Source organism: Platichthys flesus, chromosome 17, assembly GCF_949316205.1.
Source record: "Platichthys flesus chromosome 17, fPlaFle2.1, whole genome shotgun sequence".
Taxonomy (NCBI): Eukaryota; Metazoa; Chordata; class Actinopteri; order Pleuronectiformes; family Pleuronectidae; genus Platichthys; species Platichthys flesus.
Window position 1 is genome coordinate 7,243,428 of NC_084961.1, and position 20,972 is coordinate 7,264,399.

The 20,972-nt window shown below is 43.1% G+C and overlaps 1 protein-coding gene across 1 annotated transcript in view; it reads left to right on the top strand.

Moving 5' to 3' along the window:
- Window positions 1-1,862: 1,862 nt before the first annotated feature.
- Window positions 1,863-20,972, top strand: part of csmd3b (CUB and Sushi multiple domains 3b) — a 317,162-nt gene continuing 298,052 nt past the window's right edge. Inside the window, exon 1 of the mRNA XM_062410450.1 lies at window positions 1,863-2,087. Within this exon, the coding sequence (XP_062266434.1) occupies window positions 1,988-2,087 (100 nt within the window). The 5' untranslated portion in view covers window positions 1,863-1,987. The remainder of the gene's footprint in view (window positions 2,088-20,972) is intronic.

Consider the following 20,972-nt stretch of genomic DNA (forward strand, 5'->3'; position numbering starts at 1 on the left):
TTCTTAGAATATATCAAAATCAGAAGTTGAACTTACATCTATAGCATGCATGCAAGGTCACTTCCTTGTTGGAGTTATGATGATTAAACTTTGTCAAACCCCGAGTCTGACTGATGAAGTGTTGTGATACCAACAGAGATTTGTCAAGCTGTTTTCGGGGGCGTCTGTGAATTGTGTACATCTGTACGGCATATTCACAAAGTAAAAATCTGTACGCAAACAAATTGTTTTCATCACTGTTCTGAGCTGTACTTTGACTAAACGCACATGCGTATTGACTTAAAATCAATCACATGGCATCAAGAACTTCGAGTGTCACTTCATCGGACCGATAGATGTGCTCAAGTGTCTGCGTTTGTCTTCCAAGCCCAATTCCCAAACTCTTCCTCATATCGATTTGATTTCAGGAGACAAGTGGAGCAATGAGCAATGACTGGTATGCCTTTATTGGTTGGTCCTTGTGACTAATCATTGGACGCAGCTCACCACATCATGTTAAGAGGCAGCCTTCTTCCAGTAGGATCTACCTTGTAATTTTGTCTTCATCTAGAGTAATTTCTCAGTTTTCAGGTTTCTTCTTTTGGTCGTATTTGCACAGGAGGTAAAGTTTTGGCAAGCGCCCATTCCTCGGTGCAAGTGGACGCCTCTGCATTTTGTCCTTTTTATCCTCACAAGTGCAAGAACCTAAGAACATCAACCAAAAATCAGCAACCTAGATTTGTTTCCTTCAGAGAAAAGGAGAGTCCATGTTAGGCGAGCATTTCCGAGCAGAAGCACGTGAATGGAAGCGGGAGCTTACGAGGAGCACTCGAAGGCAGCATCTCTGTACCGGCGGGGAGACGGAGGAGACGCACCAGCTGCTTCACCGGAGAAAAGACCTGAGTGCACCAGGCAACGGAGGGATGATACGTGTCTCCTCGGGTTTCTGACAACACGAGGGATTTTCACATGAGCTCGGACCTCTGCGGGGAACTCACGGAGGACTGTCTCGGCGTGACGGGCAAGCTCTGCTTTGGCTTGTTTGGTAAGGCAATGTTAAAGAGGAGTGACTGGTGCTTGATGTGAAAAAGTCAGATGCGCGAGAGAATGAGGAGAGAGTGATTCATTTGTCTTCATTCAGGAGAGGAGAGGAGAGGAGAGGGATGCTGCGTTTTCCTCCGCTCTTCTTCTGAGAGAGGAAGAGGAACAGTCAAGTGGTTTCGGAGGCTTATGCTGCAAGAGAAGACGATCGTTTCCTTCTCTTTTCTCGTTATAGCAAAAAGGGGGACAGACACAGAGCAGGGGGGGATTTTTTAATTTTTTGTGTTAGGATTTACGCGAGAAGAGGAAGAGGAGACGTATAGTGCACTCAAACGGTACGGGAGGAGAAGCGCATAAGGAGAGGTGGGAGAAACAGCCTGTAGGCTTTAGACAGAGGAAATATATGAGGATGGCGAGGGGCTGCAGCCCGGGGGAAGTGTGGATTTGAACCTCTACCTCCCTCTCAATCACTCTTTTACAAGGGAGCGGGACGGAAGAGAGAGATATTGACGGCGAGCATCGCGCAGACCCGGGCGGAGAGCGAGAGAAAGAGAGAGAGAGTGACAGAGAGAGAGAGAGCGAGACAACCTGTGCGCCTCATCCTCCTCCGTCCTCCCGCTCCATCCTGCGCTTTCCTCACTCTGGATGTTGACTGAATTCATTTTCTTCTCGGATATGAAGGATTTATCTAGTCTGTGTTAGAAGGAGGGGGAAAATAAAACCTCTCTCTCTCCCCCCTCTCTCTCTCCCTCTCCTTCTCCCTGTCTCTCTCTCTTGCTCGCTCCCTCTCCCTGTCTCCCCCCTGGTTCTCTGGATGTGAAGCAGCATGCGGCCCGGTGAGAGCTCAGAGGGCTCGCGCTCGGCTCGCGGAGGATGCGTTGACGCTGAGCATTTAACCGACAGCGGCTGTCTCGAGCATCCCTCGTTGGCACCGCGGCGGACGCAGAGGGGGACGACGGAGCGGAGGATGCGGGGGACGTGCGGGAGGATGACGGACCGAGGCGCCACGGCTACGCGCTGTTTTCTCTGGAGCCTGGTTCTCTGGTCGCTCTCGTCGCGCGCACAAGGTAAGGGGGAAAGCGCACACGCACGCAGAAACACACACACACACACACACACACACACACACACACACGCACACACACACACATACAAGAAGCATTCACTCAGTCACGCTCAAAGGTTGAATAAACGCCCCCACGCACGCTCCCACGCACGCACGCACGCACAATGACTGTTCGTGAGTTTTTCTCTTCTGCTGCAGTCACCAGACATATGTTGTGCGCGTGCGTGATGTGTCTGCGCGCGTGTGTTAGTTAGAGGGGAGGTGTGTGTGTGTTTGCGGGGCCGTGCATGCGTGTGTGCCGGGATGTATGGTTTGTTGCGGAGGAATAGAAACTAGCTTAAAGGGAGGATGGAGGGAAAGAGGAGAGAGGGATGGAACCGGCAACAGCCTCTTTTCCCTCTTTCCTCATTTTGTGCATCCTCCCTCCCTCTCTCTCTCTCTCTCTCCCCCCCCTCTCTCTCCCTCTCTCTCTCTCTCTCTCTCTGTCTCTTTCAACCCCCCCATCCTTCTCTTCAATACAGCCATTGAGCTGGTAGCCAATAAATATTCTTGCGGTAGCTCTTGGGCTGTGGCAGCGAACGTGAGCTGCTTATACCAAAGTGTGTGCGGGAATGTGTGTGTGGGTGTGTGTGGGTGTGAGTGTGAACGTGAGTTGTGTACAGTGATGAGACCCCAAGCCTTACACAGCATTTTATCCCCCCCCCTCCCCAAAAATGTCTCCCCTCATGCCCTTCTAATAATTTTCTGCTGCGTTTCACTCAAAGGATTTGTTATATAATGGTGGTGTCCCCCCCCCTCACTCTCGAACACACACTTCCTGCCCTTGCACCCACTCCCAAATCTCTATCTCTCTCTCTCTCTGTCTCTCTCTCTCTCTCCCTTCTCTATTTCCTATTCAGAGTGAAATAAAATGTTAAAATATTCACAGTATAGCACACATTCACTCTCTCTCTCTCTCTCTCCTTCCTTCTTTTGTCTGTCTGTATCTTGGTTGTCCTCTGCTTTCCATTTTTAGTTTCTCTCTTGATCCTTTTACAGAAATGCTGCACATCACACACACACACACACACACACACACACACACTCACACGGATATACTGTATACACCCGTTGCTGCGTCAGGTGGTGCGGACACTAACTTGACTATTCATCACCGTATCGTGAGAAGAAAAGACGGGAGGGTGGAGGAGGAAGTAGAGGAGAGAAGAGGTGCGTATGTGAGAAAGAGAGCAGGGGGAGACAGGGCAGCGAATGGGGGGAAGAAGAGGCGAGAGAGGGAAGGAGAGAGTTGAGTGACAAAGGGGGGAGACAACCATCACGATAGAGAGGGTCTCTAACCACATACGTCAAAGTCGGGGAGTTTATGATAAGATCCAGTCAGCTTGGTTTTTGTCAGAAGTCTTAATTTTGGGTCGAGAACCTGATGGGACTGAGATTGTAGAATTGTTCAAGAAGGCAACAGGAACCCTAAAAAATCCAGCTCTCAAGAAGCATTTATCATCGTGGAAGTTACGTGTGCATGATCCTCCACCGTGAGGGGATGGCCTGTGGGCTGACGGAGCAGAAGTTCTATGGATTTCTACAGTGATTAGACGAATCGACACCGGGGACGTCCAGACACCGGGCTTTGCACCATCGCAGAACATTCAGGATTGTAGTTTCACTCCTTCTCCTGCCTATTAGGAACATTTATGTTTCACTTTGAGGGGCGCGCGTGAGAGAGTTTGTGATTTGTGCGGTGTCGACCGAACAAAGACGAGAGAGGTGGGATTTCCTCAGGCACAGGAGATCCAATTTGAAAACCCTTTGGGGGCTTAGATCCTGGAACGAACTGTACTCAGGTTTCATATGAACTCTAGTTCAAGGCTAATTCTGAATAAGAAAATGTCAAAGGGGTTAGATGCTGAAAGTTGCCAAGCAAGCAAAAACAAATCTTTTTTCCTAGAGTAGAGGCTGTAGGGAAAAAAGTAAATAAATGTGTAATTAAATGTCCCCTTGATCCATGCTGACATTTTGAGAAACCAAGGCTTCGAAAACAGAAAAAAAAAAAAAAAGCTGTGGAATTAAAACCAGCCACCAGCCAAACTCACTTACATTTTGGCTGTGAATGGTAAATTAGACTACTCAAGTGGCCATTGGCAGGTAACCAATCATTGTATGGAGCCGCAATTCTGTTCTAAAAACCAATCTGGAAGGTAAGGTAATGAAACGGGCATTAATAGATTGACACGCTGCCGTAGCCGTTGGAGAAAAACGTTAATTTCTCAACCTGCTTAACACGTTTGACTTGCAGTGCCAATTCCACAGTAATGGCATCTTTTGGGCTGATGAAAGGCTCCAGCTCTCCAGCTTCCACTGGACCCTGTTTTAGTATCTGACAGGTCATTATAAAGCTTTTTTTTTGCTAATGTGCGAATAGCTCGTGGGAATGTAATTTAAAAAGCACAACATTGAACTTTGTTGAAGTTTCTCGTCCTCCGTTCTTCTCCTTCTTCTCACCCCTGATCCCCTCTTTTTTACTGTTTCATCTGTTCTCCCCCTCTCCTCCCAGCTGCTCCGCTCAGCCTCAACTCCACCTCTCCTGTCTTCCCCCTCTCCCGTCCTCCCGCTCCCCTGTTTTCCTCCCCCTCCGCTCGGTTCTTCCTCTCATCTCCCCTCGCTCCTCCTTTCATCTGTCAGATTTGTCCCGTGGCTCCAGAGGCTTAATATACTCGCCACACATAGGAAATCGCACGTGTGTATACGCACTCAAGTAGAAGCAGAACAAAAAAAAAACACACACACATTTCACGTCACTCCCTTACCCTGAATGTATTATGGGCGCCATTCACCCTAACAGCACATCTCCGTCTTTTCAGCGCCATCTCCACAATTAACCTTATGGCAGGTTTTTTTATTGACCTTATGGATTTCATCAGCTCTCAATCACAGGACTAACACCGATCAATCAACCTGCACTAATTATCATTTAGAACTCTGGGTCATCAGCGGGGTTGAGGAATCCTAACCGTCCTGCAGGAGGCCGGACTTCAGCGAGTGACCACGCAAATATCCCGACGGCTAAAATGTGCTAATTTAGTTTATATTGACGAGCCATGGAAATGCAGTGCTTTGTTCTCGCAACATGGCTAAATTGAAATTTATCAGTCATCCCCTCGGTAGCCTCTAATAATTTAATGCCGGTCATCAGTTTTAGATTGGACGGGCTGTCAGGCGCCAGCAACATGCTCCTCGAACCAGGTTTTATAACCCATCGCCTGATATCAGAGATTGATTGGTGCGGTACACAACTGTGATGTTGATTATAAGTCATTGATGGATGTCGTCCATAATTATGTCAGTGCTGATCATTTACCTGCATATTTTGGCGATCACGCTCCGCTGTCAGCCATTGATTGATACCCTGCATGCGATAAATAGAACGGGTAATTGGTGAGCTCGGAGGCGTCCTGTTTGTCGTCCTGTTTTGCACATTGAGCACTGTACACACACACACAAGTCGTAACACAGGCTCTCTAACTCACGTTTAATCCTGTGGCTTATGGTTTGGTTTCTCGGGGAGGGAGACGTGTCTGTCGCAGCCTCTTGATCATAGGCATACTTTAGACTTATTAAGGAAAGGGAGAGCGGATGGAGGGGTGAGGAGGAAGAGAGGGATGGGGACAGAGTAAGCCGAACACAAACCAGTTAGTATTTCAGCCTCGTTCATCCCTCGACTTTGATCCGAACACAATCTCACCTCTGTCCTCTCATCATTGTCTCTTCTTAAATCTCTCTCTCGCTCTTTTTACTTTATTGTATTCATTTTCTGCCGTGGCGTCCTCCGCTCCTCTCTCTCCCCGGCTGTCCCCCCCTGACTTTCACACACCTAATCCCCTCCTCTCTCCTTTTACAACCTCTGAGAATTTGTAATCACTTTTTTTCTTCTTCCTCTTTTCACTCCCTCATAACCTCCTCCTCCTCCTCCTCCTCTCTTGCTTTACTTTGCTATCAAACATTTGATAACAATGCTGGGAGGAGCGTGACGTGGGAGTCACGCGGGGGAAACATATGGGGGGTGATTTGACTGTGACACCCGGGATAGCTTCCTGTGTAACACCTCCTGTAAGCGTTGGTATTTTTCATTCTACAAACAGCGCAATGCTTCCTTAACAGAGTTACCCGTTTGGTTACCTGAACACAACTCGGTTGCAGAGAGATGCAGTCGGAGACTAAACCACCACTGACAGCGAACACATTCACAGATTTATACAACATGAATATGCAAAACATGTAAAGGTTTTCTGTAATATATCAATTACGATGTTGTGTGTGATCGTGACGCGAGCAGCATTACTGTTCCCCAAAAGCTTTCTTTTTCCTAAAGGCAAAATACATGCGTATGGATGTAATTCATGGGATAATGGTTGCCCCTAACCCTGAAGAGCAAGTGTGAGTGTGTGTTGCTTCATATTTTTTAATGAATCTGAAGTCTTTGATATTTTACAGCATCAGAGGGCATTTGACTTTCAGTCCCAGTGACTTTTTCTGTTTAATTCATGCTCTCTGTAACCCTCTTTTCCTCACTTTTCCCTTGTATATGTATCCCTGCGTTTATTCCTATTTCCTGAGATTTCACTCCTCCACTCTCAGTTGTTTTTTTCCCCTCTCCGTCCATCCTCCTTCACCTCTAATCACCAATTCTTCTCTCCTACTTCATCCTTCCAACTGCCTCCCATGCTGAATCTGTAATCACCACCTTTCTGTCATCCCACATCTGTCTCCTCTTTCTCCGACTTTCTTTTCCTTTATTCACTCTTCCATTAGTCTTGCCTGTCCTCAACCCCCCCCCCCCCCAGCTTCTATTCTTATTGAATTTGTTATATGTTGATTGTAATAGGTGGGCGTTCACATTGTACAGATCTGTGGATCTCACATGGCCATTTCCTCTCCATCCAACGAGAGAGAACACATTTCATCCCTGCACACAGGGATGACCCCCCCCCCCCCCTCCATCCCTTCCAAAATGCAACCCCCTAATTGTGTGCTTTTAAAGATCTCCACAGCCAAATCTGCTCTAGTATTTCAGATCTGTGTTTGCCTGCAGGGGATTTAGAAATGTCAGCTTGCACATATTTAGCTGCCTTTGCTGTCAACAGGCTGTTAAATTAAAGGAAGCAATTACTTTGCCGTGCAAATATTAACAAAGAGACTGCACTAAAGTTACAGTAGCTTTTCCAGGTGTTCTGAGACACTGTGGGGCCATAACAGCTTTTTGGAACTGCCAATTATTTTTTTTATCGTCTAAATATACTCTTTTCGTAAGCGTTATAAGATTAATCATAACCCAGAATAATTGAGTAAAAATCATGGTAGTTTCGTGCAGAAGCTGTAAAGATAGCACGACAATGGACTTAACCGTGACCAACAAACTGTGACTACATGCACGCAAACGCAAATCACATTCATTGGTTTCAAGTTTCAAGTTGATCCACGATGAATTATTCTCAATGGGAGACGAGGTTCTGATTGAAGAGCCATCACACTGGGAAAGTCATCTGTGTTTTCCAGTTGCTCAGAATGTGACTTTTGAGACATATGAGTTTTTTTGCAGAGCACAGGCACGTTGTATGTCTCACTCACACGCACACGCACGCCCACAATCTGTCAGCCCTCCGTAGCCTCTTCATTATTCCAAAGATGATTAGAAGTAAACATGACGTGAACATGTTGAGCAGGAGGACACATGCACACACACATGCACGCGCGCAAACACACACACACACACATGCAAACTAATAAATACACAAAAATATGTTAGGTACACCGAGATAGCATGTGTTACCCTGAGGGTGTGACCGCATGCAAGCACACAAGTGCAGAAGCACACATACACACGTGCAGTGACAGGAGACAGGCACACACACGTGAAAGGCAGATGAGAAATTAACAAAGACAGACAGCCTTATATCCAGCTGCTGCTCTCTGTTGGTGTGTGTGTGTGTGTGTGTGTGTGTGTGTGTGTGTGTGTGTGTGTGTGTGTGTGTCTGTGTGTGTGTGTGTGTGAGTGAGAGAGGGGCTGGTAAAGATTCCTTGTAATGAAACATGCAACACGACCAGTATGGACAGAGGAGAAGGAATTGCAGTTTGGAGTAAAAGGAGAAGTACTGTGTATAGGAGGATGGATGGATGGACACAGTAAAGAGCAGTGTGGGGCAAAGGTTCGATCCCCGGTGACAGCCAGAGTCTGTCCCTGTCAGACTGTCCTTGAGGAAGATACTGATGCCTTTAATGACTGTGTGCTGCCCCCTGGGGAAAATATATACTGCAGCTGACATGAAATCCCTACAGGACCAACAGCACGGCAGAGCAGGACCTGAATAATAACTAATAATTCAGGGAAGAGGAAAAGAATACAGAAAAGATTGTTCGGTATTGTTCTGATAGCTTCGTCAGACCAAACCATTTGGATGTCATGGCGACCAACTGCTAACTGGAGCTATATAAAGGAAATATGAGTCCCATAACCTCCCCTTTGATTCATACCTATTTAATAAATTGGCTGGCATCGTCTTCTTCTGTTTCGCTGCCTTTTGAGTTACTCATCCTGGATGTGAGGGAAACAAAAAAAGCCTTTCGTGCTTTGGTTTATTCTAAAGCCAATAAGGGAAAGTAAATTTAGTATGAATGCAAATTACCATCTAAAATAAGCATCGTTCTTATTATGAACCATTAAATCCAAGCGCTGCAACAAGTTCTTTAAATGGGGAGCGAATGATTTGTGCCTAGCTTTATAATATCTTGGGAATAGCTTTATGTTGATCGCACTCGAGGCTTCAAAACACCTTTTTTGGTTTCTTCTTCTGATTCTTCCATTATTGATGTAGTTGTTATTCTTCTGTAATTATAATGCTGTATCTTGCATGTTAAGCCAATGGACACTTGTTCCAGTGTGTAGGTAATTAACCAGAAGGGATCATTCCTACTCATGAATATGACATAAAAGTTTAATTTATTACATTAATTATGAAGTGCCCCCATCATAAAGGTTTTGTAAGATCTTTTCTGTTTATATAAGTGTACATTCACAGACACTACTTTATACTGTATAGTCCCTTCCATCGCATTTTACTCACAAGTAATTATATGAAATGAAAGCAAAGATATTATGGATATTCATGTATTAGTAGCAAGATGAATAGATAACCCTTTAAATATAATTTCATCTGTTGCTATACTGCACACAACATATTTAACACCAGCTCTCATTATTAACATGCAAGTACCAGATTCATATAAACTGTCTATTTTTAACTAAACCAATGCTAGACATGATTCTCTCCAGTGTGGGTGTGAGAAAACATCTGCTGTGTGGGAAGCTCATGCATTAAATGCATTAGCTGTTGCTAACGTAAAAAAGCCTCAAGGGACATTTCAATAGGCACCTATAATGGTTCCTGTATTTCTTTGAATATTCAATCAGACTTGTAATTATTCTTATGTGTGTTTAATGAAGTGGTTATATAGACATGCACTTAATGGTTCTAAAGAACAGCCTGGTCTCTAAAGAAATAGACAACTGCACAACACACACCTACTCCAGACACATAGACACAGACGCATTGAGTTAATTGGATTAGTTGGTTTGTGAGACGGATGAACTTCCCCTGAACCCCCGATACCTTTGCTTTTTGAAACTGCAATAAGTACTTTAGCTGGTTTAATTAATGCTATATGGGGCATCCGGTAATCGCCGTGTAACGAAACACATATGTTGTGTTGTTATAATAAAACAAAACAACCGCTGTAGTATTTCTGGTACAACTGGGTATTGGGAGCGAGTGAGAAAGACAGCAGCAGTGAGGGCTTTGTTGTCTATGTTCTTAGACCTGGTGTGTGATGACGGGTATGCCCATGTGCCCCCAACCCACGGAAACACCGCTGTCAGCAGACATCACACGCACTTTGTTACCTAAATACACAATCGCAGCAGCTCAACACCTCCTGCCGTAATGCTCATGAGATCGGCCTATCGTCTCATTATGATACAGCTTGGATGCCCTGTGCCCTGTAGCTAAATAACCCTGCTGGATTTCCATTAGCAGCATTTCACAACACGTCTCAATCTGAGCAAGTTGCCTTTTGGATTATTATAATTACTATAATTGTGCAGTTATACTCATGCATATGTACCTTGGCCTCCTCTTCTAGTCTTGGCTAGAAGTCTCCAAGCTCAGCAGGTGATGCATTTCCTGTCTGAGTCTTGCGCCTTGGGAGCCTTTTTGTTCTGTTGGTTATTCTGTCTGTGTGTGTGTGTGTGTGTGTGTGTGTGTGTGTGTGTGTGTGTGTGTGTGTGTGTTTGCGCGCAGGAAGCCTCTATGTGCATGTGTGCACGTGCACGTGCGTGCTTGTCTGCTTCTTTCCCAGAGAAGACTCATTTCCCCAGCAGGCTCTGTCAGGCTGTTTCTGGGCGCACTCAGTTCACAGCTGGAGGCTACTGCTGTCACTTCTTCTCCTCTCCTCTTCTCTCCCCTCCTCATCATCCACTTACCTTCTTGTCAGTCACTGCACTGTAAAGGCTACGCACCCCCATGCAACACTTTTTTGGTGCAGCTTTCTACAAAACACGTTCTAGTGAAAGGGAAAGAGTCCTTAATAGTTGGCAATAAAATGACTACAAAGAGACTGTGCCGCCAAACAGTTGCACAGAGAGTCCAATTTTTACTCCAGTTTTTTAGCCCAAGTCGTCACTAAAATTACTGTTTTCAAAAGCTTTCATGCTTGAGTGGCCACCAGCATGTCCCGAAAAGGAGGACACCTCTGCAGGGCAGACAGGGATAGAAACCAAAACAGCTACAGTCACAGTGTGTTTGTACATGTACATATACCCACAGTACTATAAATAACTCTCAAGCACAAACACAGCTTTTGTATATGGACTTCAAAGAAGAAGAAAAAAGACGTAGAGCAAATGTCAGCAAAGTGGAAATTGAAGAGGAAATGATTCTGTACAACAAAAACACATACTAACTGGTGTTTGAGTTATTGACATGTGCAAATATACATTTGTCCTTTGCAGGGAAATTACGTTTGCATCTGCAGGACATTACCGAGGTGACGGCGTGCAGCCTTTGTCCCCCTCGCACATAAAAGCTCAGCAGGGTGTTGCAGGGGACACAAGTAAACGTTTTGATCTTTGACACCGGCCGTCTGTTTCTCGCACACTCCGAACCTACCCCTATTTCTCTCTCTCTCTCTCTCTCCCCCCCCTCTCTCTCTCTTTCACTGTCTCGCTGCCCCTTTCGCCAAGCGCCAGTAGGTCAGACAGGGAGCAGATGCTCAGCCATACGACCACAACCAAACCTGACACCACAAAGTAAAGCACACTCCCATTCTCTCCTCCTACTTTCCTTTTAATGTATGTTGTCTCTGTAAGATATTTATCACCCATCTCCACTTGGGTTCAGTATATTCAGCTAATAGTATCCCCCTCAACAAATTTCTGGCATTTGCTTTCAGATAGGACAACTTAGTGTGAATGCTCCAGGGAAGGCAAATGATAAAGATAATCATTAAGTTAAAAGATGTCTTTTTTTGGCAAGCTTCCTGTGATACACTTTGTTTCTGCTGCATTCGTTGCCAGCATTCCTTTGGAAATTTAGGTGGTTTCAGAAAAATCGGCCAGTAGTTAATTGGTTCTTTGGCTTGAAAGGCACGGTAAACATTTTTATTTCCATTTAGTTGCTAATGGAAAACCATAGCCATGTTTTTGGATTGGACTCGGCTTCTCTTCAGATTTCCAAAAATGGAAGTAAATTGTGTTGTGTTGTGGTACAAATACCCAGCATTGTTAACATTATAAGAAAACACCCCAGTATGATCACAGTAAAATATGAATAAATTTGAATAAATGTGGACATCAATGAAAACAATATGTAAAAGAAGATTTTTTTAAATCTCAAGGCAGCAAGTAAAAGTGTTGTATTTTTTCTGTTTTAATAGGGCAAAGTAAAATATTAACAAATGATTACATATTCATAATTTAAATAAATATTGTATACAAACTGTGTATTAAACACACAGTGTCATTGCATCACTTCATCTCCTTCAATGGACAGTTTGGCATTAACATTCACGTTATTGAATTATACTGCAGAATTGTTACGAACATCCCAATGCCACAAACAATATGCACTCACAGCAACTCGCAGCTTTGCCAAGTGATGTTTTCACCTTGCCTCTGCAATCTCCTGGAGGTAATTTACTGTATAGCCACTAAGAAACAAAGGAAGCAAAAGGCTATTCTAAGTACTCGTCAATGTCCAAATGGCTGCCGGAGGTTGAGCTGAAATGAGTTTCTTAGATCAAAAGAAACAGAACCATAAAGGGATAAAAGGGATTGAGAGATAAAAGAGTTTGAGTCAGTGGATCAGAATTGCGCCTTTACAGAACAGAAATCAACAAAATTAAAATCCATTGGTCCACGAGAAACGCAGGACTCTACCTCTGTCATGGAGGTCACCGTGTTCCAATAAAGGCCTTTCTCTTGACTCCACAGAGCAGATCAGGTTCCCTTTCTTCGAGAGCATTTTTGGTGGCAACCAACAAAAGCGGCCATCCAGGAGCCCACAAAGCATATCTGTTTCCATTTTAATACTTGTGCAGTTTGCTGCTTTATCTTTTTTTGATTTGACAGAGATGACTGATAATGAGGTGATGACATCAGGAAAAGAACCATAGAAACACAGAGAGGATTCAAAAACTTTGCGATCATCTTTCTCAACTGATATTTCTAGAGGCATTATTTATTATTAATGAGTCTAACTTGTATGGACCATTTGTTATGCATGCCGACTGACACAAAGTGTTTGAAGGCAACGTTAGCTGAGAGTCGAACGTGAGTAAATTTGGTCTGCAGATGTGAAACACGCCAGCGTCTGCCTGACCAGTTTGTTCTGATCTGAAAAGCTACTTTGGCTGTAAATGAAACAGGCCGGGAACATTTAGAAAACCCCAGCCACCGAGGTTTAATTATTAATTTGATGCCTTTTGCATATGCATGCAGTATTTAACTTACATTACTGTACACATTTAAGCACTCGTGTTGCTCTGGTTAAGCCATTAGCCTAGTTCAGTAATTTAACAGTTGAAAGTACAGTACAGTAACTGTTGCCGTGTATGATGAAATCACGGATCATATGGATTCATCAGTCTTTCAAATGTATGCTTATTGTCCTGGGAGGGTGATACAGGTTTAGGTTTTCTACCTGAGGATGAGTGAGTGCCTCAGGTCAAACCAAAGATAACAGTTGGTTGCTGTAATGTGTGTATAGAGAAAAAGTCTGTTTACATCTGCCCTGTTTTTTACTGGGTAACAAACTACAAACTATACCAACCCTTACTTTCAACAGTAGTTCCAGTTTGTTGTTGGTCCAAGAATAGCAGTCCCCGTTAGTACTTTTTACCGTTACTGTTCCTTGTTTTCATCGTATAGCCATAGGAAAGCTATGCATCAATGTGTGGGACTTGATTCTCTGTGATGGAGATCCTTCCCTTAGTTCTAATCCTTCGATGGATTCCTGTATCTTTCTCTTTGTATCTACACAGTAACACCTTCTGTATGTTTATTTAAAACAGGAAGCAAATAGTAGTGGTCACAAATTCTTTAACGAAGGCATTACCTATCGAGGTGAGTCTTTCCGAAGGACTGTTCAGTTAAAATAAAAATAGCTAAATAGATAAGACCGACCCAATGAAGTATAGGGATAGAATAGGTTTGTATTGATGTGTAGACTTCTTTTAGAAAGCATCATGACTACTGAAAAGAAATAAAAAGGCAAATCATGAATAGTGCGTTAATTCTGTGTGGTTGAGTGAGGCTGTGGACAAACTAGAGGACATGTTGGTTTTAAGAACCTATGTCAGCCTCCACCCTGCTTAGTTAAGGCTCCATGAACACGCTGCGCCTTTTGAGTTTTTTTTTTACATGGACGGTGTTTCTTTGGGAATAATGATGTTGTGCCTGATGTGCAGCCATTCAACTTAATGCGCCATGATACAGTGTCAACTGAGCTTGTGCTGTGGTCTATCTCTGCCAGGATTGCCGACTTCTGAGAATCAGTTGACAAACATGACATTTTAATCTTCATGCTGTGTAGCTAACAGAACACGGGGAGGTTAGGGACTTGATTTAAGCGCTTATGAAACAAAACTCATTAGGACTTGTGAATGACAAACATATATCCCCGGTAGACGTGGCGCTTGTGTGCCCATTCAGCCGTACACTCCAGTGTTTGTGTCTGTGTTTGAATATATTGCTCATCGCATTACGTTCTTTCATGATGTGCTGAGCATGAGATATGTCTAACCGGTTTTCATGGCACTTTTATATACAGATATTGGGAGTAGTTTGATCTTAATGAAAGAATAAGGAACAAAGTCAAGGGTAGGCTTGTTAATGAACCTCATCATCTCAGTGCGTTTACCCTCTCCCTATAGCTCTGGTCTATTTATGTTTGGCTGAATGATCATATCGTTTCAATATTGATATAGTTAGAACTTTTTCACATCGAAGGCCCATGCTTTTTTTTATATGACCAGGATTTAGTTTGCTTTGGTGATAGGCCTGTTTACCACATGAGGCTGAAGAGCACCCCGTAGAGAGGATTAATAGCATTGTTGATTTCTTCCAGGTTATTTTTTCACTTTCTCCAAACGCTAGTATATTGTAATTTTAATCTTTCAAAAATAATGACTCGAGAGAAGCACATAGAAACAGTTAATGAAGGCTTACAGCTCTTACCCTATAGTGGACCTTGTCTCCCCTTTGAGAAACTTGCTTGTCTTTCAGCTCTTCCATAAGCTTTGTATAAAAACCCATAGATAACTTTGAACAGTACAGAACTCCCCTTTGAGATGGATTCTACTCTTAACCTAATTAGTACTATTGTTTAACATGTTGAAACGCCAAAGATTATATGAATAACGAAGGCGTCCACCCTCTCTTTGCATATGTAAGAAAACCTCTAATAGCCTTCTGCTATCATGAAAAGCTACATGACGCAGGGGGAGAAATCCAGACGTATAAAGTGGTGCAAATTACAATAGCAGTGATATGAGAGGCAGTTGTATTATGAATTTCAGCTCTTTGAAATTATACAGAAGCAGAATTCAGTGTAAGAATAGCGCTTCGTTTGGACTTGCTGATGGCTGAAAGTGTCCCCACTTTAATTTGGTGTAGATGGAGGTAAATTGACCCCTGATGTCGCTGTGTGTGCCCTTGGAGGGAAGAGTTATGTGCACAAACACCGGGAGGAAATAGGTGTAGTGGGTCCCTAAGTACCGATATAACTGCGGCGGAAACAGTGGGAAGCTGAAATTATAATCGCACCTCCTCTCTGCAGCTCAGCGGGCTCTCAGGAACCTGCCAGCATCACATTTAACACACACAGAAAGACTAGACACACTCAAGCACTAATGTAGACAGAAGCAGACAGTCCGCCTGGAACACCAACCTATAATCTGCATTCACGCCCACTCACGGGCGCACAAAACCACACACAAACACACACAGACCACCTACAAAACTGTTATGGCTGCTCAATTTTTGAGCATTGCCCTTGTCACTTCTGCAATTTGACACCAAATGCTGTATTTTGAAGAAAAACGTGCTGCTTATTTTCATTGCGGAGGGGATTAATTCCATTCACGCATTCATGCAACGGTTGCCAACATTGCGATTAAGGCTCTACTCCAATTACTGTAAGCTGATACGTTCATAAATTCTCCATAATAAACCTGTTTATTCAGATTTTCTGAACCCTAAGGTGCATGTGGTGTTTTTTTTCCACATCGTTTCCGTAAAATCCATATACCTTGTGCAATTTGCACTGTTACTGTTGCCGACCCTGAACTCAACTGTTGCAATCTCAGCAACTTGGACATTAAGTCTGTATTTTAACGATCTAAGTGCACGGTCTAAAGCACATTGAGCCGGGGTGTTTCTAAATCCACTTTTTGTAGTTCAACAGTGGATAAAAAGCGGTTGTAGTTAGTCTTTCAATTCGTTATTGGGTGGTTTTTGGGTGTAATATGCAATCAACCAATCAGAATTCCATCTTTCAATCGCTTTACAAGTGAGGTGGGATTGCTGAGAGACTGCTTCTAAACAGGTCTGTTTAGAAGCAGTCTGTTGCTATATTTGACCAATTATATCTGTTGCTATAATTGGTCAAATAGTTAATAATCAATCAATTAATTGATCCTTACTACTTCCTTCGCTGTGTGTGTTCCCGTATTGGGCAACCATCCATGTATATGCATATTACTATTCATCAGTGAGATTCTGCACCGTTGACTTCAGACCAGTTTTTTGTTATTCAAGCACGCAGTCTTCTTCCGCTGCCTCCAGACAGCAATGCGCCAACGATGCGTCTGACCACAACTCATTTAAAGACCAATATGCTCACAGCTACTAAGACGGCTGAAACTTTCCAGACAGAAGAATGGCAAGTGCGTTGGTCTGATTCTGTAACTGGCTTTGAACTGTGCGTGGCTTTTTACGCCGTGGTGCAGTGGTGGTTGTTTGATTGAATCTGAAGACAGTAAAATAGGTGTAAGTGTGAACTCAACTCTCAAATTTAGTTGAGCAGAAACACTTTTGCTGTTTTGTGTTGTTGTGGTTGTGCTCTCCTGTAATGTTTTTTTCTCTTGGCCTGTGTTCTGTGTGTTTGTTTGTTAAGTATGTGTGCAGCTATTTGTGTGTCATTCAGGTGGTTTATTTGGGCTTTGTTAGAGAGGCAGCAAATATCTCTGTAATTACAATCTGAACAGGCCCGATATTCTCCCAAGACTCCCCCAGGATTGTGCATGTGTGTGTGTGTGTGTGTTTGCACTGAAGGTCTTTTGTCTTGTGGGAGCTGAAACAGCTGGGTGCTCCTCGCTAATTAACGAGAACCTCATAATTACTGTTAACTGGCCTACTATAACTGACAGACAGGGCTGGTGGGGGGGGGGGGGGGGGGTGTCTAAGGAGGGACGTTCAAATAGACAAATATTTCTTCAACATGCGATCACTTCAGGAGACGTCACTTTTCCCTCTCGAGAAAGAGTAAAAAGAAGAATTACCTGCAGAAGTGCACAACATGTAAAACTGAAACCATGCAGTCAAGGTCTTATTAATCCAGTTCCCCAAAACTGGCTGTGTCTCAGTTCAGGTGTCATAGGCTGACTGTAGACAGCCTATGGACTGTGCTTTCCCGTTTCAAAGACTCCCGGCCCAACCTATCCCAGGATTCATTGTGTCTGCAGGTGATGAGACCCCCGGTTCGGCCGACTTGGTCTACGCAGCCCACAGAACAGGCTCCTTGATGAGCCGGGTGGACTATCGGCAGCATCAGAAGGAAGTGGCCCTTGAATTGGCTGTAGCAAGGTTTTATGCAACTGCAAAAAGAACAGTCAAATGAATACGATGAAATACCCCTTTTTTTTTAAACTCTACCAAAATCGAACCTCTGAGTGTTATCCCAGCAAACCACCCAATCTTGTACAATTGTTGTGTACCAATGTATGCATAACTGGGCCCCGCATTAGCGAAACATCGCATCAGAAGCAAAACATCCCACAGTTATTACTGCTGGGAAAATTTATAAGGGGCACGCACTCAGTGGAAGTGCTGCTGACACACAGGGTAGAAGACGAGAGAAGCTCATCAGAAACAGACGGAGGCCGATGTGAACACAGAGATGAGAGAGAGACGGAGGCTGGGAGGGTTGTTGTTTTCTCCCCGGGCTAAATGTCACCACTGCCACATTGTTCTGGTCACTTAAAACCTTGTGTGTGCGTGCGTGTGCATGCGTGTGTGTTAGTGAGTGTGTTTGTGTGTGTCTGTGCTCATAATGAACATGTAATATCACGATGTCTATCTCACGGACTCCCTTCAGTTGCCTCTGGAGGATTCTTAAAGTCCACCTTAAAAGGTCAAGTGGATCAGTTTGCGGCACACACAGACACACACGCACACACACACAGGCAATACATGACAGGGAAGAAATAAACATCACATTCTTTTCTTTTTGTGATGATGTTCAAACAAATAGATACAAGAACGTCTGACAGTCGCATCTGAATATAGGAGACTTTTTCTTTTAAAGCAAATTATCCACACTCTATATCCAAGTTTACTGTTACGGGCTCCCACGACTATTTAGCTCACATTGTTAATTACTAAAGTTTAAATCAGGTTGACACTAAGTTACTGTTGTGGCCAATGATATCATGATATAAATAGAACATGCGAATAACAATAATAATAGTGCTAAGAGTCAATTTCATCTTTAATTTTGTTTATTGTGAGGTTGTTTATTTTTCAAAGTTGTATATCACATTTATTACAAATGTGTGATTGTCAAAATACTACAATACCTATCAGGGTTGTTAAGATGGAAGATAGTTTTATCATTTTTACATTGATGTGTCAAATAATTATTTTTAGTCTTAATATTGATACAAATTTGACTTCATTATTATCATAGTATATTTGAATTAATCAATTGACCTAAATTGTATTTGCAGTGGTATTTATAGATAAATAGATGCATGCAAATCACTCTGATGTAAACTTTCAGCCCTAATTGCAAGCAAATGAACGGTCAAAGAGAGAGAGAGAGAGTGTGAGAGTGAGAGAGAGAGAGAGAGAGAGCTGCAAGCTATAAACAGCTGTTTCTTGAATGTGTGTCCTTCACTTCCAGATAGAGAAACATGGAGATTTGCTCAGTCCATCGGGCCACCTGAAAATATTCCTACCTAATAACAATACAGGCTATGTAGAGGAAGTTTAAACCAGATAATTACTTCATAAGGACGTAAAATAACTATAAAGGATTTAAGAGGCACTGATCTATATATACAATCTTATATGTGTATAATTAACATGATATCAATAATTAACTTTAAAGCATTGCTGTTCTCATCTATGGTAATGTCGTGCCCCCCCCGAGGAGTCAAACGGATTCTGTTTGACTCTACAAATTGAAATGTCAAACTTGCATACAAGGCGTGACAGACTTCAAATGCACATGAACTTCAAACATGTTTACTTTTGTTGTGACTCAAAGAGAATGACTAATCAACAGTGATATAATGTATATGACTATACATCAGTGTGTGTGTATGTATTTCAGATTTAAATATTTGGCTGGGGGGTCTAAGCAGTTGGCTATTGATCTCTGTGTGTGTCGCAGTGTATCACTATTTGTGTGTATGTGTGTCTGTGTGTGTGTGTGTGTATAATGATCATGTCACGCTGTGTTGGTTTTCGTGTCAGACAGCAGCGTTCTCTCCTCACTCCATTACTTCCCATTCTGTCACTGTGTGTGTGCGAGTGTGTGTGTGTGTGCGTGTGTGCTGTTTGCATCTGTAATTTCTCGCCCAGAACAGTCCTTGCGCTTTTTTCTTCCAGGCTCACAGCTGTTTAATTGTTCCTTTAACCAAGTTCTCACACACACACACGTAAACACACACACACACACACACACAGGCATCTCAGAAATAACAAGGTGAAATAAATGAGAAGCCAAAAACGCTGCTCCACATCATTATGCAAGTGGACTGTGCACTGTCACAGGAGCTGCGAAAACAGCTCAGTTAAAATGGTTCTTAGTTCCAGCCCTCACGCTCCTCAGTGACAGATGGATCCCGCTGCACTGTATCTAAACACAGAAGCACAGCCATTTAAAAGCTCATAATGACTTAATGATAACTTCAACCTTATTCCACTGCTCTTACTTTCCCCTCAGGATGCAGTATCCGTAACGATGCCAAGCCGGAGATGTCCACAGATCTGTTTGCGTTTGAGGTGTTCTAATCTGCAATGTATAAAAGTTTTTAATGAGAGTGCACAGAGGGGGAGAAGCTGATCTTAAACAATGTTTACTCGGTGCGCCGAGCTCTAAGAGGTCCTGCTGTAGTGTTGCTTCTGTTCTCAAGAGATAAAACAAACACATTTTTTTGTAAAAATCACCAAATACTTCACATTTGATTAGTACAAATAATAGTTTATGTAATAATTATTATCACATTAAAATAGTGCTTGCAGTAGTTATTCTTATTGTTGATTAATGCTTTCCCCATACACTGATCACATACAGAATGCAGCCTTTTGTATCTTAAACCATTAAGAACATTTCCTGCTTTAGAGACAAATGAAACTGGTGCATCTCCTCCACGATGGCAACATTAGTGATGAAATGCATCATGATTTGCTGAAAGACTTTGCAGGAAAAGCCAAATGCATTATGGGAGTCAGAGTTTCTTAGCACTCTTAGGCTGCAAACAAGTTTCTAAAGTAGCATTTCAGACGAGTGAGGGGAAGGATATTTAAGCCGATGATTGCAGCTGTGTTGCAGACCCCAACGATATGTCTGCTGACCCGCTGACCGAGGATCAGTCGGTAAGAGACGTGCTTGAGTTGGCGTGGAAAGAAAGGAGATCACTGTGACTTTGCCGGCTTTGATATGGTATTATTCCAAGACTCTATCTGTTTCAGAGGCTGAGAAATTAGTTTTTGTAAACGTTGGCAATTTTCTTAGCTCTTCAGAAAACCCTCAGGTTGTAGGAGTTAATTTTCAAACACCACTTTGGTTTTAGAGAGCGTTTTCATTCCGTGCCTTAGGTCTTAATGGGTTGAAATAGAAGAAAATGTTAAATATTTTTAAAAATACATGCTGTATGATCATTTAAAACTTTGTTTACTGAATAAAACAAACATGCAGCTCTATGACAGTTTCTCTTCACTGATTACTGATATTGGTACAATCTGCTGTTTTATCGATTCTCCCAGTGTTTGTAGTTGTCACGGTCACACAACTCCAATGGCAAGTGTGCGTATTCTCACAGGTGCCTTCTTTCT